Here is a 20,692-nt window from a genome sequence, read left to right as displayed (position 1 = left end):
TGGGAAACCTATTTTATTTATTTTTTTTCCAAAGATTTTATTTATTTATTTGACAGAGAGAGAGAGCAAGAGAGAGTGCACAAGCAGGGGGAGCGGCAGGCAGGGGCAGAAGGAGAAGCAGGCTCCTGCCAAGCAGGGAGCCAGATGTGGGATTCGATCCCAGGACCCTGGGATCATGACCTGAGCTGAAGGCAACCGCTTAACCGACTGAGCCACCCAGGCGTCCTGGGAAACCCATTTTAAAGGGGATGTGATACTTAAATGGGGACAAATGTTCTTGGACTGAAGTTGAGAACAAAGACAAACCACACAAGCTTGAGAGACTCTGAGATATAAAGTCTTATTAAAACAAAATTTTAAAACTTGACCTTTTGATGGATGTTAATTAGCTTGACTGTGGATCATTTCACAATGTATAGCATATCAACTCATCAAATTATACACCATACACACAAACACACACACACATTTTTATTTGTCAATTATATCTCAATAAAGCTGGGGAAAAAACTTGACCCTTTTATTAATGTCATAGCTTTATCATATTTTTACATGGTTACTAATATCAATAAGCTAGGTTCTCACAGAAAGAAGATACAAAGTGGTTTTGGTTTTACTTGTATTACAACCTACACAAAACGGCTTAAAACTCTTCAAAAGCTTCCCCTTGTTTAGGGAAACAAAATCCGAACTCCTTGAGCTGGCCTCTCCAGCTCCCTTCCCATCCCCCATCACAGGTAATGCTCCAGTCACATTGCCCAGCTTCCAGTTCCTTTCATAGGCCAAGTCTTGCCCATTTCAGTGCTTCTATAAGGTTGTACTATTCTCTCTGGTGGGAGTGCTCTACTCTCCACTCTTTCTTTTAAAATAGTTTTCTTATTTTCATAATAATGTTAGCTTAAAAAAGTTAAATGATACAGATAAGTACAAAAGAAAATGGATACCTCTTATTTTTCAGCATTCACCTTAAAGGTTACCTCCCCAGAGAAGCCTGTGATATAAATAAGGCTCCTTTGTTATAATCTTGCATCAAACTTTTTACTATACCTTCATGTCGCCACTGAGGTAATAAAGACATACTTCTGTGACTTTCTGCTTATAGCTAGTCAGCTTCACTAGCTCTGTATCCACGAAGATTGGGACCATGTCTACTTTATTCACTCCTGATCTCTCGCATCTACTGTGCCAAAGATGGAGGTGCCCACAAACTCTCTGCTAAATCACCTTTGTGGTGTTTTCACCCAGCATTTTAATTTTAATCATGAGGAAATGATAAGACAAATCAAGAATGTGGAATACTTTACAAGACAATTTGCTTGAATTTTCCAAGACTGTCAATGGCATAAAGCACAAGAAAAGCAGGGGAGGGGAGTAGTTTAGATTAAAAAAGTAAAGAAAAATGACACTAAATGCATTGTTTGAATCTTCACTCATCTTGGTTAGGGGGGAAAAAAAAGCTATAAAGGACTTTATTGTGTAAACAATTGGGGAAAATCAAATGCGGACTCTGTGTAAGACATTACTGAATCAGTGTGGAATTTCTTGGATGTGACCGCAGTATTATGGTTATGTCCTTAGGAGATACATGCTCAAGTATATAGGAGTAAAGTACCCTGATATTTGCTACTGATTTTCCAAAAATAATTTCAAAAAATGTTTTTTAGTAAAAAATAAAATTTGTGTAAAAAAAGAGGAAAAGAGATGCAGACAGAGAAAGTGTGGTAAAATATTAATTGGTAAAATAGAAGAAGAGTTTATGGGTATTCCACCTTAATGATTTTTCAGTTCAGCTGTGGATTTAAAAGAATATCAGTAAGTCAGAGGGTAAAGGTCTTTGCTGAATAAATAAATGAATAAAATGGCACTAAAAGAAAGCCAGCTTCTCTGCTTCCTTCCCACCACTAATACACAGATCCCCAAACAAATACTAATGACAGTGGCTACTTTATAGAATATAAAATGTCCCTAAGGGTTCAATCAGCCAAGACTATCCAATCATTCTAGCAATAAAAATGAACTCCACTCCTGTACTAGTGTTCAACACTGTCATTTATTCTTACCGTGTTTCTCTTCCATGAGAATGTCAAATTACGGAAAAGGTTTCCAGATACAGGAGTAAAACTCATGCACTAGAGTCTGGCCAAAGGCCATATAAAACCATGCTCAAGTCTAAGGCTAGTATAAGCTGAGGCAGGTCATGTGTAAGTCAAAACAGAGACCTAATACTCACATGGAGAAGCAGAACAGCAGCGAGAAATGACTGGCCCTGGCAATAGCCAATCTCTTCATCATACACAGAATATGCCTGAAAAAAGAAAAACACAGGAGGTATAAATAAATAAATATAGTCACTCATGGGCCATACCTGCCTATAGGACCTTGAACATAGGAACCTGGAAGACACCCATACTCCACTATGGCATTTTGATGGTCAGTGAATGATGCAAATATTTCTGATTTTTTTTTTTTAATTTTTAAAAAAGATTTTTTTTTTTTTAATTTGAGAGAGAGAGAGCACAAGTAGGGGAGGGAGAGGGAGAAGCAGGCTCCCCACTAAGCAGGGAGCCTAATGCAGGGCTCCATCCCAGGACCCTGGGATCATGACCTGAGCTGAAGGCAGATGCTTAACTGACTGAGCCACCCAGGCGCCCCTCTTCAATTTTTTCTCTACAATAAACACAGCTGTCGCCACACCACTTCGCAGGAGTAGAAAAAGTTAAGCAAAAACCACTTCAGCACTAAAAAAAGGTTGCCATGACTCTGTCTTGGCCCTTGCTTTCTCCTGTTCCGTCTGAAAAATGTGCTCTTCCTTCAGGTTCCAAACACTCCATTCCCCCAGGGTGCCCTCTCTTCTCTGTACTCTGACGCACTTGCTACACAAGTATAGTTATTACAGCACTCACCACACTGCATTTTAAATGTCCATCCTCTCTACTGGACTGTGAGCTTCTTAGGGGCTTGGGTGATGCCCTATCCAACCTAGCCAGCAACTCACACCTTCAATCTAGCCAGTCACACAGCAGGCTCTCACTAAACACTGTTAACGTTACTCATTTTTCTTTCTGGGAAAATATCTTTTGGCAAAGACACCAAAATACAATTTTTTCCACAATGCCAGTAATAACTTTTCTGATAAGAGGGATTACTCTGAAACCATTTGTGGGTTCCTTTGGAATTCTTATTTTGTATTTTTCTTGGCAGCAGATGATTATTGCCCATCTCTTCTGAACATTATCTTTAACAGAATACTGACATCTAACATTCCTTGTGGTTTACTCTTTTTGGTTCTTTAGTTGTTTTCCAGTCTTGTTTTTATGATTAGTATTTCCAGTTCTCATGTAAGTTGTGGTGGAAAGGGAAATTCCTACAGGTTCAAGATGTTATTCCCTGTTTAACAAGTTTATTTCTGATGAAATTCCCTTTATTCTCCACTTATTTTTTGTGCCATGCTTCCTCTGCATCCCAAGAAAGCAATTTAGAATGAGTATGTTCAGAATAAAGATCATTTAGCAAAATGTGATGCCAATGCTTTTTAGATGACAATTAAGTTAACATATACATGGATTTTATCATCAACATTTGGCGAAACACTATAGCTTTTAATACACACACACACACACACACACACATAAAATAATCATGCTTTCAAAAATGAGGGTAGAATTTAACATAATCTCATTAAATCCCCCATTTCATCGAAGCTTATCTAATGAGAGGGCACAAAGAAAACACATATACTTTTCCAAAGACAAGATGTGCAGAGGGTTTTTGAAACAATCTGTTTATATAATACAATAAGGCATCACTCTGCACCTGTCAAATTAGTAAACACTAAGAAGTGTTAATAATGTTCTTAAGACTGTTATAAACAGGGGCGCCTAGGTGGCTCAGTCAGTTAAGCGTCTGCCTTCGGCTCCAGTCCTGGTCCTGGGGTCCTGGGATCGAGCCCCACATGGGCTCCTGGGATCGAGCCCCACATGGGCTCCCTGCTCAGCGGGGAGCCTGCTTCTCCCTCTCCCTCTGATGCTCCCCCTGCTTTTGCTCTCTCCCTTTCAAATAAATAAAATCTTAAGAAAAAACTGTGTTAAAAACAGTAGTAATATATGCCAGTAGAGCTCTGTGGAAAGCAGTTTGACAATGTCTGTGAAGTTATCAATTAATAGTTGATTGGTCAAGAAGGAACAGAGCTTTCAGAGTTAGTCAGAGCTGGGCTGATATCCCACAACTGCTAATGTCTCTCTCTGGATCTTAGGCCCATTACTTATATTTCTTATCTGTAAGATGCAAATAATCAGAGTATTTATATGACAGACGACGTATCATTCTCAGCTCTCTCACTGTAAATTGCTCAGCACAGGACTTAATTATGTACCACGATGAAATGTACTGAATTTCTACAGGTAGAAAACTGAGGGGAGCTTATTTTTCAGGCTCATGGAAAAGCTTGAAGGAATACATACAGATGTGAAAGAATATGACACATTTGAGACATGTTTAGGATATAAAATTCATGGGAGCTGTAATGAAATATGGGGAATAAAAGGCATTTCATTAATTCATTAACATTTAATGAGCACCAACTATAGGCCAAGCACTGTGCCGAGTGGTACAGATACTAAAACACAGAAGTGATTTCTGCCCTTGAGAACTTCACAGTTTAGTTGGGAAGTCTGATGTGTAAATCAACCAGAGTACAGTGAGAAGTTCAATGTAGTTGAAGCATAAGATATTTAGGAATTAAACCAGGATACATTGCAAAATGCCTTTAATGCTAAGCTAAGGAATCTGGGACCAGGAAATGAACTAAGAAATTTTGATTTCATTCTGTGGGTTAGGAGGAAGCACCAAAGACTTTTGTGGAGGCCCTGCAAAAGATCCAATTCTGGGGTCATCGTGGGGAAAATAATAAATTGCTAGAACCCAAAGGGAGGGAGACTAATGCAAGGCAGCTTTTGTAAATGTGCTAGCACTTATGACAGAGGTCTGTAGCAGGCAGTGATTAGAAAGGGAAGTATGGCTATAAGAGACATCAATCCTATCAAATTCAATGTGGCTAAAGGAAGGAACTGAAAACTAACAGAGAAATGACTCTATCTTCAGCAAGACAATGGCATGGAGGGAAAAAGGAAGACTGTTTCTAATTAAAAGAGCCATAACAACTAAACATATTATGGATACTGCTGGATCCTAATTCCAACCAAATGTATAAAGACATATAGGGAAATCTGAATATGGAGTTTACTGGATGGCACTGATGGATAATGATGGATACTACCGATGAATAATGATCTAATTTTTTAGAGATGAATAGTGAAGAATTTAGATTCATGATATCTGAGATTTGCTTTGAAGTACTTTTTTTGTTTTTGAGAGAGAACAAGCGAGTGAGCCTGGGAGTGTGAGTGGCGGAGGGACAGAGAGAGAGAATCCTCAAGCAGTCTCCCTGCTGAACGTGGAGCCCGCCACGGGTCTGGATCTCATGACCCATGAGATCATGACCTGAGCCACAACCAAAAGTAAGACACTAAACCGACTGAGCCACCAGGTGCCCCACGTCAGGAAAATTTTTAAAAGGAATAGAGAAAACAACTGTGGCAATATGTTCATAAATATTAAATCTGGTGGGGGATATATACGAATTCATTATTCTATTAAACTTTTGTTATCTTTGAAAATTCTCATAATAAAACATGTTTTTAAATGAACTCTATCTTTAGACCTTTTTGTTTGATGTACTTAACAGACTTCTACATGAAGACCAACTGACAGGTAGAAATTTAGGCCTCGAACTAAACACAGATTTGGGAACATCTGTGCAGAGGTTGTAGCTGAAGCTGTGGGGGTGGAAGGAGTCAACCAGGGAGACAGTGTAGAGAGAAAGGAACTACTGACTGAGCACCCAGGGGAATGCCTCGGTTTTAGGAGCAGGCAGAGAGAGAGATAAAGAGGGAGTCAGCAATGTTGAGAGAGAAGGTGAGAGCAAAACCGGGAGGGTGAGAGAGGTCAAGAGCAGAGAGCGCTGCAAGGAAGACCACTGTGAGACAGACACTAAAGTGCAGTGGGATCAGGAGTAAGGGCTCAGAGGCAGTGAGCACAGGGGTTCCTTTATGGGAAATTTTGCAGTGAGGCATAGCTGGATGGCTGCATGAGTGGGAAGCACAACTGAGAAGAGCCTAAAGAAGGATGATCAGAGAAGAGGATCACAACAGAAATGACAACTTTGTGGAAATTAAAGAAACATTTTTCTAAATCTAACTGCCCTTATAGTTGAAGCATCTAGTTAATCCCTGGAGAACCTGTCCTTTATTAGCCTGCCCTAAAACTTGTTAATTCTACCTTTTCAATCAATAATAATGTAAATTTCTTAAGGGCATGTCTCATGCCTAGTCTGTACTTCCTAATAGGTACTTGATTAATTTTGGGGGGAAAAGACTAAAGACTAGTTCTGAGGACAGAGGAAGTTGGAGAACTTTGGTCCCAAGTCCTATTTTAGCCTTACAGCTCTGAAGTACCAGAATCTACTGGAAAATGGACTGCTGAAATTGAACATTTCCTTTACAGGTTTCAGGTACAGATCTTTTGACAGATATCACTATGTCCCACCATTTATTATGCTGCAGTGCTAGAAGTCCACCTAGATAGGCATCAGCACTTCCCAATGTTGGACGTGTCCTAGCTGCCAAGTTCATAACTTATAATGGGAATATCAAAAGGGAGTTTGCAGTGTTATAGGACTCAGAGGCTCTTAACGTAAAACCAATTTCTGAAAATTTAAATGTAGAGTTGGGTTGGGGAGGGGTCACCTGGGTGGCTCAGTCGATTAAACATCTGACTCTCGACTTCAGCTCAGGTCATGATCTCAGGGTTGTGAGACTGAACTCTGAACCCTGTGTCAAGGCTCTGTGCTGGGTGTGGAGACTGCTGAAGATTCTTTCTCTACCTCTGCCCCTCCCCCCCCATAAAAAAATAATAAATGTGGAGCCAAGGGACTATCATCTGCAAGTCCCGATTAAAAGGGTAAACAGAAACCTTACCATTTTATGTCTCGTTGATTTCCTGTTCATTATCAGCACAAAATTAAAGGTAACATCACAATTTCAGAAAGTCTGCGCTCTCTTTGTCTTTTTTTTTTTCAAAGATTTTTTATTTTTTCATTTGAGAGAGTGAGCGAGAGAGAGCACGAACACGGGGGAGTGTCAGATGGAAAGGGAGAAGCAGACTCTGAGCTGAGCAGGGATCCTGACTCGGGGGCTTGATCCCAGGATCCTGGGATCATGACCTGAGTCGAAGGCAGACATTCAACCGCCTGAGCCACCCAGGTGCCCCCTTTTTTGCCTTCTTATACATCAGATACAAATTACACTTTGTAGTTACCTTTCGTGTAATTTCAAAGAACCAAAATCACCTTTCAAAACTAAGATTTTTTTTGATGCGAAATACCTTGCATATTTTATATAAGGAATCTTGTCCATCTCCTCCTGTGTCCTTAAAATAGTCATGAGCTGGGAATGTCCGGTTAATATCCCGAGTGATAGCACTGTCCTGGGGAGACTCCTGTAGAAACATTAGGAAAGAGGCTTAGTAGTTAATCACAAATGTATTTGTGTAACTTTATACAACAAGGTCTTCTCATTTACATGCTTTAAAATGCTGCAGGGACATACATCTACATGTGCATGCCCAGAGTTACTGCATCTTCAGGGACCAACTGTTCAAGCAAAAGCAAAATCAAATATTAAGGGAAAAAATATGGAAGAAAAGGAACCTGCTTACTGTATATACCTCATGTGTATTCATCTCTGTCAAGAAGTGCAGCTGGTGACCTTTCTATTGCAAGAGGGAAAATGTAATCAAAATGGATTTCCCACAGGAAAATATTCAAATTAATCTCAAAAGGAGGTAAAATGCTCCCATTAGAAAAACTGTGTATAAAAATCGCTGCTTTAAATGATCCTTTGGCATGATGCCCATATGCCAGGTTCTCAAAAGGAAAAGAGAAGTCCCTTAATTGGGGTTTATCCTAAGGGCAAATGGCATAAAAATGCACACAGCAGTCTACTCAATATGAAACTGACCACCAAATGTCAAGGGACTCAAATAGGCTATGGGAAAAATATCCCTTCCTTTTGCCAATGGCGAAAACTAAACAAATGTCAATAATATCACAGCAATCCTTTATACAACAAAGCAAGCATCCAGGTATTTCTAATAAATTCCTTGTTAAATTTTATTTGCTCACATGCTAAAGAACTGGAGCACAGAAACATGACCTTCTACTTTAACAGTGCATTGGTTTTTTTTTTTTTTAAAGATTTTATTTATTTATTTGACAGAGAGAGACACAGCGAGAGCAGGAACACGAGCAGGGGGAGTGGGAGAGGGAGAAGCAGGCTCCCAGCAGAGCAGGGAGCCTGATGCGGGGCTCGATCCCAGGACGCTGGGATCATGACCTGAGTTGAAGGCAGACGCTTAACCACTGAGCCACCCAGGTGCCCCTCAAAAGCATTTTCTAAGTGACTGGAGAAGCCAGACACAAAAGATTATTTTCCATTAATATCATGGGTATGAAATTCTTATAAAGACAAAATTTTAAGTTTTAGAAAGTAGATCAGTGTTTGGAAGAGGCTGGAGTTAAATGGAGAAAACTGATTCTTAAGAGACATGAAGAGAACTTTTTGACGTCTGAATATGGAAACATTATCCAACACAACTATGGTGGTAGTTAAAATGTACTGAATCATTCACTTAAAATTCGTGTATTTTACTGTATATAAATTACAACTGAATAAAGATGATTTTAAAATGGAAAAATAAAAGAGGATGCTCATACAAATGAAAGAGAGACCCAAGATGATTCCAGCCCTTTAAAGTAATAAGAGTTCCCGGTCCTACTTTAGGTATATATAGCTAAGTGATGAAAATGAAGTATCCATATTTACCTCAAGGCCTTAAAACCTGGGGCACAGCTTAGAGGCACACATATGTGGGTCTGAAAGTTGGCTCAGTTTCTTAAGCTGAACAACTTTAGGTAAGTTTCATACCTTCTGTGACTAATATCACCTACCTTATAAAGTTGTAGTAAAAGTTACATTAAATGTATATATAAAATATAAATCTATAAAGAGCTTCTACCAGTGTCTGACATGCATATAGAAAAGACTTGATAAAAGAGAAAGGAAGTAATCTCCTCTGAACACACATATGTACACACTCACTAGTGATATGCAGAATACACACATCAGGTTCCCACAATATTTTTATTTTTATTTTAACTTTCCTATAAAACTATTCACATAGGGATAGAAATTGTGATTGTTTTGTAATTTCCACAGAGCCTAGCATAATGTAGGGCATAAAGTCAGTCAATGCTTGATAAATATACCTAATGAAGTCCAAACACTTCTTCAGGACTAAGCAATGGCAACACTATGTGGTCAACAGCCCTATCCAAACCAGAATCATTCTAATGTTAATGTTTAATTCAAGACCCATGTGAATGAGGCACCAAACTAAATCAGGAAAGAACCTTATTAACTGGAAAAATGAACAGACATTTTTCCAAAGATGACATACAGACGGCCAACAGACACATGACAAGATGCTCAACATCATTCATTACCAGGGAAATGCAAATCAAAACTACAATGAGAGTGGCACCTGGCTGGCTCAGTCGGAGGAGTGTGCACCTTTTGATCTTGGTGTTGTGAGTTCAAGCTCCATGTTGAATGTAAAGATTACTTAAACAAATAAATAAACTTAAAAAAAAAAAAGGCCCAAACAAAACTACAATGAGCTATCACCTCACACCTGTCAGAATGACTAAAATCAAAAACACAAGAAACAAGTGTTGGTGAGAATGTGGAGAAAAAGGAAAACCCCTGTGCACTATTGGTGGGAATGCAAACTGGTGCAGCCACTGTAGAAAACAGTGTGGAGTTGCCTCAGAAAGTTAAAAAAATAGAACTGCCCTACCATCCAGGAATCGAACTACTGGGTATTTACCCCTCAAATACAAAAACATTAATTCAAATGGATACATGCACCTCTATGTCTGTTGTAGCATTATTTACAATAGTCAAATTATGGAAGCAGCCTAAGTGTCCACTGATAGATGAATGGATCAAGAAGATGTGCCACATATATATCTGTATATATGTGTACGTATGTATGTGTATAATATATATATGGTATACACACACAAATGGAATATTAGCCATAATAAAGAACAAAACCTTGCTATTTGCAACAACATAGATGGAGCTAGAGTAAAATGCTAAGTGAAATAAGTCAGAGAAAGACACATACCATATGATTTCACTCATGTGTGGAATTTAAGAAACAAAACAAACAAGCCAAGGAAAAACACAAAGAGAGACAAACCAAGACACAGACTCTTAACTACAGAGAACAAACTGATGGTTACCAGAGGGGTGGTGGGAGAGGGGATGCGTATTAAAGAATACACTCTCCATGATGGGCACTGCGCAATGGACAGAATCACTGTATAGTATACTTGAAACTAATATAACACTGTATGTTAATAGTGAAATTAAAATAAACAAAAAAATAAAACACAACATGCCATTTAAAAAACAAATAGGCAAGTAGTACAGATATGTGGGAAAAAAACTGTATCTAGAATATATCTAGAACTTAAAGAAAAAGACAATCTAATAAAATGGATAAAAATTTGAGCAGACACTTCATAAAAGAAAATACATAAATGGCAAATAAGCAAATGAAAAGGTTAATTAAAACCACAATGAAACAGCCAGCCAAAATGTCTGCCAAAAGAGGATGGTCTCTTGTGCACTGGTAAGAAGGGCCATTACCTGGAATACTCTGAAGGGAGTTATTTAATCAAATGACGGTTTGGAAAATCAGAATTATAATTTCAAAGCAGCATTAATGCAGTTTCTGAAAGATTTTGGAGCTTGAAAGAAAAAGAGAAGGGAGACTGAAAACATTAAAACGACTAAGATGAATTTCACATTGACAAAGCTTTCCTGAAACGATGAACAGACATGTCATTGACCTACATTTGGAACAGCTACAAAAAATTATTCTGAAAAAATTGTTAATTCTATTATTGAATTGTATCTCCATCTCTAAAGAGAATTCTTTTTAAGAAAATGCCAGATGAATTTACTCCAGAAATTCTATGAAACAATGGAAGTTCTGAAACATTCTAAGAGACTGTGGCTTAATACAAGTGTGAAGGTTAAATAAATTATATTAAGAATTGAGAGGGATATGGAAAACTTCAAAATATACTATGCCAGTTACATCAGTCATATCAGATTGGTGATGAAGATAACTTGAGGACACAGTTATTAGAGATATATGGTTCGGAAATTCAAATGCACGTAGGGTAGGAAAATAACACAACTAAAAATATTCTGTAACTGGTCAGTCCTCATCACTCTGCCAACCCTCATCCATTGATCATGGGAGTCATCAGAGAATTAAGGGGTAAAATGCCCTTGAGAAAAGGTGAATTTGAAAATTCACATGCTGAAATTCAAAGCCTCAACAGTGATAATATACTGGGGAGTTCTATGTCAACCACTTAAAATATCTAGTCTTAGGAAATATGCTGAAAAACTTGGGATTAAATCCACTTGACTTGCCAGAAGTTAGGCTGTACAAAAATGATCAGGGAATTCTAACAACAATGAATTTAGTAAGTTTGTAACAGAATAGTGACATCACTAACTTTGAAAAGATTCTGAAAACAAATCACAGCAACATTATGGAAAATTTCTTCCTAAGAGAACACAGCAAAGAGCTGTGAAATATCCAAACCCAAGTGCTTATAACATTAAGGTTTATATAATACACAGTGCTTTTATTTCCAAGGAGTTAAGCATAGGTGTAGCGGGTACAAGAAACTTGCTGGTGCAATGCATTTTGCAGAACACTATTCATGGCCAAACTGATGAAGTCAACCAAATACATCCTCTCAACCAGACTATAGTTAGTAAAATGATTTCACAGAGAATAAGCTGTTACAAAGGTACTTAAGACAATCGTGGAGAGATGTAAACCCTAACAGGGAATGACAAAACTGTCAGTTGATATGTGTCCTGAAAATTATCAAAGTTATGGCAGAAGTGGATTTTTTTCCATCAACTGGTTTGATGTTTCTGCCACTTCATCCCATGAAAAAGAGCTTTAATCTCCAGAAGAAACTAAAATGCCATGATTATGCAGTATTAACATCTTGCAAACTTTTTCTGTTAAGAGGCAGACAGCAAATAGTTTTGGCTTTGCGAGTCATTTAGCATTAAAATTACTCAATTCTCCCTTTGCAGAGTAAAAGTAGCCATAGACAATATGTAAATAAACAAGCAGTTCTGTATTCTAATAAAACTTTATTTACAAAAACAAGAAGCATGCTGGATTTGGCCCTTAGGCCACAGTTTGCCAAGTCCTGCTCTAAATATATACCACAGTAATTTTTCATGGGCAATATGAACAGAGATTTGTAATGATTTTAAATATACTGACATGCTACTGTTGATTAATTTCATATATGTTTTACAAGCATAAATTCTGTCACAAATAAGCTGCAATAACTTGAAATGTATATCCCTTTGAACATATGCACTTTTTCATGTAATAATGAATGTTAATGAGGGGGGAAAATCGGAGGGGGAGATGAACCATGAGAGACTATGGACTCTGAGAAACAAACTGAGGGTTCTAGAGGGGAGGGGAGTGTGAGGATGGGTTAGCCTGGTGATGGGTATTAAAGAGGGCACGTACTGAATGGAGCACTGGGTGTTACAATACACAAACAATGAATCATGGAACACTACTACATCAAAAACTAATGATGTAATGTATGGTGATTAACATAATAAAATAAAATAAAAAGAATAAATGTCAAGCTACAAAAAAAATGTTAAAAATGCTACATTTTACAGAAGTCAGTTCTCCAAAAGTTTGTAAATTTCTGTATCCCCCAATGCAGAAGTTTAAATTAAATCCTATAAGGATATTGTCCCTTACATTTCAATTAGCAATGCTCAGAAATCGTATGTACTGTATGTACAGCTCAGAAATCATAAATATATGCACTGAAACATACTAGACTGTCTAAAATAAAAAGACAATACCAAATATTGGTAAGGATATGAAACAACTGGAACTCTCAATTGTTGTTAATGGAGGTATAAAATGATACAACCACTTTGGTGAATTACATAGCAGTTTCTTGTAAAGGTAAACACATATATACCCAGACCCAGCAATTCTCCTCCTTAATATTACATAGGAGAACCAAAAACATACAATCAAGAGGGAAAAAAAATTAAGAATATTCATAATAACCTTATTTGTAATAACCCCAAATGTCCATCAACAGAAAAAGAGATAAATTATGGTATAATCATATAATGGAATACACATATACATTGTTGGAAATAACTTCATTAAAAATTGTACTCTAAAATCTCAGCACTTCTAAAATTTATTCACTAAACAAATACTGAGAATTAACACCTCATACTAACACCTAAATCTCTTTTATTGCCCCTTCCATACTCCTGCCAAATGGGACTACTCACTGTTGTCCAAACATAACTCAAAATTAACGATACACTTTACTGCGTTTCATTATTTATCACGCGAGTGTGAATGGGGGTGGGGGAGGGTGGTGGTGGTGGGTGGGAAGGAAATAAGGAGGGGCGAAGGGAAAGGGAGTATCTTAAACAGGCTCCATACCCAGCATGGAGCCAATGTGGAGCTTCATCTCATGACCCTGAGATCTCAACCTGAGCTGAAATTAAGAGTTGGATGCTCAACCAACTGAGCCATCGAGCTGACCCACCTTACTGCATTAAAAAAAAAAAAAATCTAACTTTTTGTTTTCTTCATATAGTAACAAAACCTTTTTGTTTTAATAAAAATTTTTTTGCTTCCTTCTTACGATAATACTGGGAGGAAATAAGAAAAAAGAAAGATAATTTCACAACTCAGAAATAACTATAGCTGATGTCTGGTGGGTATATGCCTAACTTTTTATGTAATTATTTTTATAAAAGTTCATACTGTTTTGAAAATTAATTTTACTAACTGCAAAATGTTGTGAGCATCTTTTCATATCACTTGACAATTATCTACCCTACCATTTTTAATGCAGTTACCTGTAACATGGCTATATCATAATTTACTATGCTAAATTTCTGACTCTGGAATATTCAGGCTGTTCTACTTCTTCTGTATAAACAAGGCTGTAAAGTAGAGCCATGATTCCTAAGGGAAAGACAGTTTCCACAATTACATCATTCCTCCAAGATCCAACTTAACCCTTGTGTTTTGGACTGTGAATTATACCGTCAATTTGTCTTCCAGAAAAGTGTACCAATCAGTGTACACACCGTATTAGTAGCACCCTTATAGCAATTACCCTGCTGTTTTGGAATAGTCTTTTATGTACTTGTCTTACCCTCCTTCTAGTCTATGTATGACTGATAATTGTATCTAAAGTTGCAAAGAACTATACAGAAGGTTTACCATCCCATACTAATTCCAATGCACTGTTTGCTGGACCCACATGTTGACTGATCAAAAGGCATTATTGCACAGGTATTTCCTTGCTCTGTCAGTCGATGAGAGGGCCTAGAAGCAATAAAATCCAGTAGCAGTGAGCACACCTAGTGCCAGGATCTTGGTTTCTAATACCAGTTACCAACAAAAGGAACCAGGACTCCTTACAGAAATAGTTGTTTCTAAGACTGGGGCAGGAAATATACAAGATGAACCTGGACTATCTACAAGTGCCAGAGAGTAAGGAAGTGCTTCCCCTGTATCCTGACTATGAAGAAAACAAACCCGTAACAACAGGAGTATGCCAAAGGGAAAGTGGAGCCAAATGAAAGAATTCCCAATGGCCAAAGCTGGAACAATTTAAACAAAATAAATGAAGTAGTACTGGGATTATAACCTAAGTATAAAATAAAAATCCATGAGTCTATACTTATATAATTAAATGACTAAATAAATTCGGCGGGGGGGAATGAGACAAATACCCTATGCAGAAGAATTCCCAGTAACTTTCATGCTGCCCTCTTGGAGGAAGCCCATTCCTGGTATGGGCAGTGCAGAGTGACTTCCTTTGGAAGAACAAAGTATGGAAAGGGGTAAAAACAGTGACTTAACAGTGAAGAAATAGGACAAATATGCCCTCAGCCAGATGATCAAGGTCAAAATCAACAGTGGTGAGTCACACTGATAGTCCCTACCCTTGATAAGAGATGATGAAAATGGTGTTTTACCTATGTGTTCATCCCCAAAACTCATAATCTCATGAGAAAAACAGATAAATTCCAGCTGAGGGGCATTCTATAAAATACCTGACCAATATTCCCTAATATCATCAAAGTCATCAAAAACAAGTTAAAGTATAAAGCATTGTTACAGTCAAGAGGAGCCTAAGGAGACATGAGGCCAAAATGTAATATAGTATCCTGGATGGGATCCACTACAGAGAAAGGACATTAGGTAAAAATTAAGCAAAACTAAATAAAGTATAGGGGCACCTGGGTGGCTCAGTTGGTTAAGCGTCTGCCTTTGGCTCAGGTCATGATCCCAGGGTCCTGGGATGGAGCCCCATGTCAGCCTCCCTGCTCAGTGGGGAGCCTGCCTCTCCCTCTCCCACTCCCCCTGCTCGTGCTCTTTCTCTTAAATAAATAAAATCTTAAAAAAAAAAACTAAAGTATAGATTTTGGTTAATATTAATACATCAATATTGGTTACTAATGTAAGATGTTAATAATAGGGGAAAGAATGCAGGGTATATGGGAACACCCTATACTATTTTCACAATTTCTGTAAATCTAAAACCACTCTTGAATATAGCTTATTAAAAGAAAAAAATTGCATTATCTCCTTATACAATATGGAAGTTTGGGCTTAGCAAGGTTAAGCCACCCAAGTTCACATACCAGTAATGATCTGCACTTACTAGGCACTCAATAAAATGCTGAACAGAATATGTGGAATAAAACTGGTGAAATGAATGCTGTGGGTATAAGCTCAATAGTAATCAAAAGTAGGCTCTGTTCATGTGAAAGATTTATAGATGATTTCTCTCTTGGCCTCAACTCTTACACCCTTTTAGTGTATATGATATAAAGCAACGGTGAGGCTTTGTTACTTAATTTTTAAGGTTCTTCTAAAAAAAATTTCTGTAGAGAAAAATCTACAGAAATGATAATACTTACATGCTTTTTTCTTCTCTCCATCTAAGTTTTGAAAGTCATCCATTAGTTCAAATCACAGTGGTACCACATTCTGTAATTTTTCTGGATGACTATTTTTATACCTTACTGTGAGAATTGGCCCACTGGGTAACTTCTCAGGATTAACAAGGTACTGGGAACTGGCGGAAACCCTTTGAATACACACCCTTTGTAAACTCAAGTTGAAAAATAGAAAGCTAAGAATGGCAGGAAGAAAAAGAAAGTACCCAAACAAAGAAAATGCAGTGGAAGGCTGCCATGAGAAATAACCAACACGGGGAAGATTATTATTTCCAAAGTAGCTTGCTGCCTAAAGAAAAAGATCTTGGGACTAGTCTGTAATGTTAATAAATGACTTGTTAGGGGCGCCCGGGTGGCTCAGTCGTTAAGCGTCTGCCTTTGGCTCAGGTCATGATCCCAGGGTCTTGGGATCGAGCCCTGCATCGGGCTCCCTGCTCAGTGGGAAGCCTGCTTCTCCCTTTCCCACTCTCCCTGCTGTGTTCCCTCTCTCACTGTGTCTCTTTCTGTCAAATAAATAAATAAAATCTTTTAAAAAAAAATGATTTGTTAAAAGCCATCATGTAACACTTAAGAAAACAGAATAAAACAGATAACAGCAAAACCCCACTCAAATCGATTACACCATATTCTCTTTTCAATATTTCACAGAAATTTAAAAAAAAAAGGTTATATTTTGCTCTTAAAAAGTCAGCTATAGCTTGTAAGAAATGATTTTAAAGACTTAATTTTTACAATCCCCTAGGATAAAAACCCAAAAGAAGAAAACAGAAATTGAAGGGGTGCTAAATGTTTATAAGTGAATAAATGAGGACTGAACACATCCTTGAGGTATAATCATTCTCTCTTAATTACATATAACTCTCACCATTTGTAATTTAATTTTGTATGTTTTGGAAACAGCAGAATTGCTTAAATGAAAAAATAAAGAATAAGACTTTTATGCTAATGAAAACAGATGTTCCTGTGTTTGGACAAGACCAAGATGGCCCTACAAAAATCTGCAAAATCTGGAAATTTTATTTCAGTTGATCATGTTAAATCTAAGCATTTCTAATTTGACAGAGCCAAAAAAGATGATTAAGGAAAACAGTAACAATTATTTTGTCTCTTGAACAATAGCTCTGTCTTTAAAAATCAAATACTGTACCCCTCTTAAGGAATGCCTCACATAGGAATTCTGACAAAATAAAAGGAAGGTATGCAGGATATTCTTAGAGATTTCTGAAATTTTGGAGATTTCTGAGATGTGTTCGAAGATTTAATAAACAGACTTACAGGTTACCATAAATTCTCTGACACTGCGTGCAATGCTTTGCGTGTATTTTTCTAAGAAGAACGTTCAGGAATTTTAAGACTCACTAGAATGTGACGTGCTTCCCGAGTGCAGAGATTTGTTTTGTTCACATGCCATCTACAGCTCCTAGAAGAGTGTCTGACAAATGGTAGACATTCAGTAAGTATTTGCTGAATAAATGAATTCTCAAGGGGATATATGAGATACTTAAGGTTCAGGGCTACTTATTTCCTACCGACAAATTTGCTTTTACAGACTTAAAAATAATTAACCAACAATAACAAGAACTAAGACGGATCTGCTGCCATTGTTTTAACTGCCTTATATACAGACAGATCTATCTTAACCCTCTGACAAAGGGGGAAAGAAGTTAAATCATCTGGCTAGAAAGGGGAGAAGCTGGGCCTGGAACCCAACTGTTTTGGCTTTTTAACTCACATTCTTAACCCAGATAAACATACAGTAAAAGTGAGCAAATTCCCTTATCAGCAGTGAGTGGCATTTTTAGTTCTTAACATATGAAAAAAAAGCTTTTGTCTTCTAGCTCTTATAACTAAAACCAACATGACAGAGACTTTGGGAAAATACACTTTTTCTTTTGACTCATATGGAAGTGCTTCCTTGGATAAAGGCTGTTCACTGGGTTTAAAACAGAAGCAATTAAGGCCCTAACAACATGTAGACACAGAAATATATAATGCTCTTAAACATAAAAACAAGTGAAGAAAACCTCAACATGTGGCCCTTCTACAAGTTATTCAAAGAAAAGGCATTTTCCCTTATTGCTAGGTGGATTCCAACATGTATCTTAATCATAAGACCTTGTACATCAGTGGTGGTTCTTTCCCATCAGACTTGAGATTTATGACGTTGACATATTTCCAACTTTGGGAGAGAGGCCAAGGGACAAAATGTGTATTTGGCAGGTTTTCATGTTTGGAACCTAGTGCCCTGTGGGGGATCTGCAATTTTAGTACATAATTCAGAGATCCACTGTATATTACCAACATCATAAATTTATCTCAACCAAATGAAATTTTAAAGAAGATAAATCAGGTAGCAGGAAAAACTGACACATAATATAAATGATGCAATAAGTGTTTTTCTTTTTTTACCTATGAACAATGCTAACCAGAACACTGTAGAGCTCAGTATGAAATACCTTTGCTAATCATCTTTAAAAAAAAAAAAAATCATTTCTCAGAGGCAAAACCCATTTGGGTTTCTCTATTTTTGTCTCATTTAGGAAAGTGCTCTTCCATTTCCAGACAATCAGATAACTATACCAACGCCCAATGCTACTAATTTTCCTTTACTCTTTTTCCCATCCAATAAAGAAAACAACTTACTCTGAACATGCACAACAAAAAGACAACTATGTACTATGGCAATGAACTGCCAGAGAATATTATACAGAGCAGACTCAGAAAACAGGCTCCAGTAATGTCTGCCAGACAAGCAAGTGCCTCTAACTTTAATACATACTTTAGCACTTGTCAGCTAAATAGTTACATACTTCTTACGTTAACTCTATGGCATACAATGTGACAGAAAATTAGATGACTTCTTCAGAAAAGATACCTTTTTAATAAAATAATGTACTGCTATCACATTGTTTCAATCCAAATATGGCATTATAGTGCCATTCTAAAAATAAACCTAAGTCCCATGTGATATGCAGTCTTTTAGCTATGTTCATTTCCTTTTAGGGCTCAAGTTTCCCACAGGAAAATTATTCAATGTTTGGCAAAACGGTCCCAAATCATGTATAGATAAGGCATAAATGCTAACTGCACTGTCAACCTTTTCCTGCTTTGTTATTGTTTCTTCTTCTTCATAGTAATCCATCATGGAGAGGCCCAAGAAGCAGGAAATACTCATGAACTGTTACCTGACAAAAGTGAACACAAAAAGTGTCATTTTGATTAAAAAGCTGGTAGGGGAGGTAATCTATGAGTCAGCTAAATTTGAAGTCACAAAACTATTATATACAAAGTCATATTTCAAACACATGTTTCTGATAACTCTGATAATTTCCAAATACTTATTTCAATTATATTACTGAGTAAGACCATGTATCAAATGCCTTCTTAGTATAGCTTAATACTCTATTGTTTGACTTACATTATTTCCTTATTTTATAAAGCATTATATGCCCAGAACCAAATCTCAAAATCACCCATTCATAATACACCACACAAACGTGATCAAGACACATTCCTCATGCTTTATTTTTATATAATCAAATAATCAAATTACGATTTCTAAGAAAATATTCATATTTCATAATGCTTATTAACAAATACTGTTTTAAAGTTAGTTTCTTCTGAAAATAACTCTTAAGCTAGAGAACTAAGTTTAGCAAAAATATACAGCAACTACAAAATGGCTAGATATATTAAAATGACTTTACAACTCTAGAGAGTTCCTAGCTCTTTTAACAGTTAACACAATTAAATGAGAATCTGTGTTTGAATGACATTAATCACAAACATCTCCATGTGTGAACTGCTGAACTGCATTTAGAATTCTATAAGAGGTTTGCATTCATATACATATTCACAGACTCTATGTTCTGGGTTTCGACATTTTTTTTTTTAAAGATTTTATTTATTTGACAGAGAGAGCACAAGCAGAGGGAGAGAGAGGGAGAAGCAGGCTCCCTGATGAGCGAGGAGCCCAATGCAGGACTTGATCCCAGGGCCCTGGGACCATGACCCGGGCCGAAGACAGCCGCTTAACCGACTGAGCCACCCAGGCATCCCTCAACATCTATTTTAGTTATATATTTTTATATAGCTTTCAGGTAAAAATAATGTTTCAATAAGAACAAGTTTGAGACTTTAGTATTTCCCTAAAGAACTAATCTTAAGAAACAATGATCAAGAAACAAATATTTAAAAGCTATCTTATTTCATCATTAATGTATAAAGCTCTAGCTATTTAGATATTTTTCTTTTAACCTAAAAACTTAAAACTTACCAGCACAAAGTATAATACCAACCAAACTCTATTAGTACCTTTGTAGTAATGCCTTTCTACATAGGTATTAAGAGCCCTCCTGGAATTAAATTTTTTAAATGTTTTTCTATTAAAAGTTCTTGGGAAACAGCACTTTTAAAAGATACTG

The 20,692-nt window shown here is 37.0% G+C and overlaps 1 protein-coding gene and 1 pseudogene across 13 annotated transcripts in view; one reads left to right on the top strand and one right to left on the bottom strand.

Annotated features, from left to right (window-relative positions):
- RABGAP1 (RAB GTPase activating protein 1) overlaps positions 1-20,692 on the bottom strand; it is a 178,634-nt gene that overhangs the window by 53,897 nt on the left and 104,045 nt on the right. For all 13 annotated transcript variants that reach the window (XM_088019038.1, XM_088019044.1, XM_088019045.1 and 10 more), the window contains 2 exons: positions 7,441-7,554; positions 2,231-2,305 (listed from right to left, as the gene is read on the bottom strand). In XM_088019038.1, coding sequence (XP_087875164.1) covers positions 2,231-2,305; positions 7,441-7,554 — 189 coding nt within the window. The remainder of the gene's footprint in view (positions 1-2,230; positions 2,306-7,440; positions 7,555-20,692) is intronic.
- On the top strand, positions 11,140-12,024 carry LOC114212772 (COP9 signalosome complex subunit 2 pseudogene; annotated as a pseudogene).

The sequence above is a fragment of the Eumetopias jubatus genome, unplaced genomic scaffold (assembly GCF_037043125.1).
Source record: "Eumetopias jubatus isolate StellerSeaLion01/CBP00866 unplaced genomic scaffold, mEumJub1_p1.0 scaffold_15, whole genome shotgun sequence".
Classification (NCBI taxonomy): Eukaryota; Metazoa; Chordata; class Mammalia; order Carnivora; family Otariidae; genus Eumetopias; species Eumetopias jubatus.
Note: the sequence above shows the minus strand (reverse complement) of the source record. Positions and strands in the feature narration are given on the sequence as shown.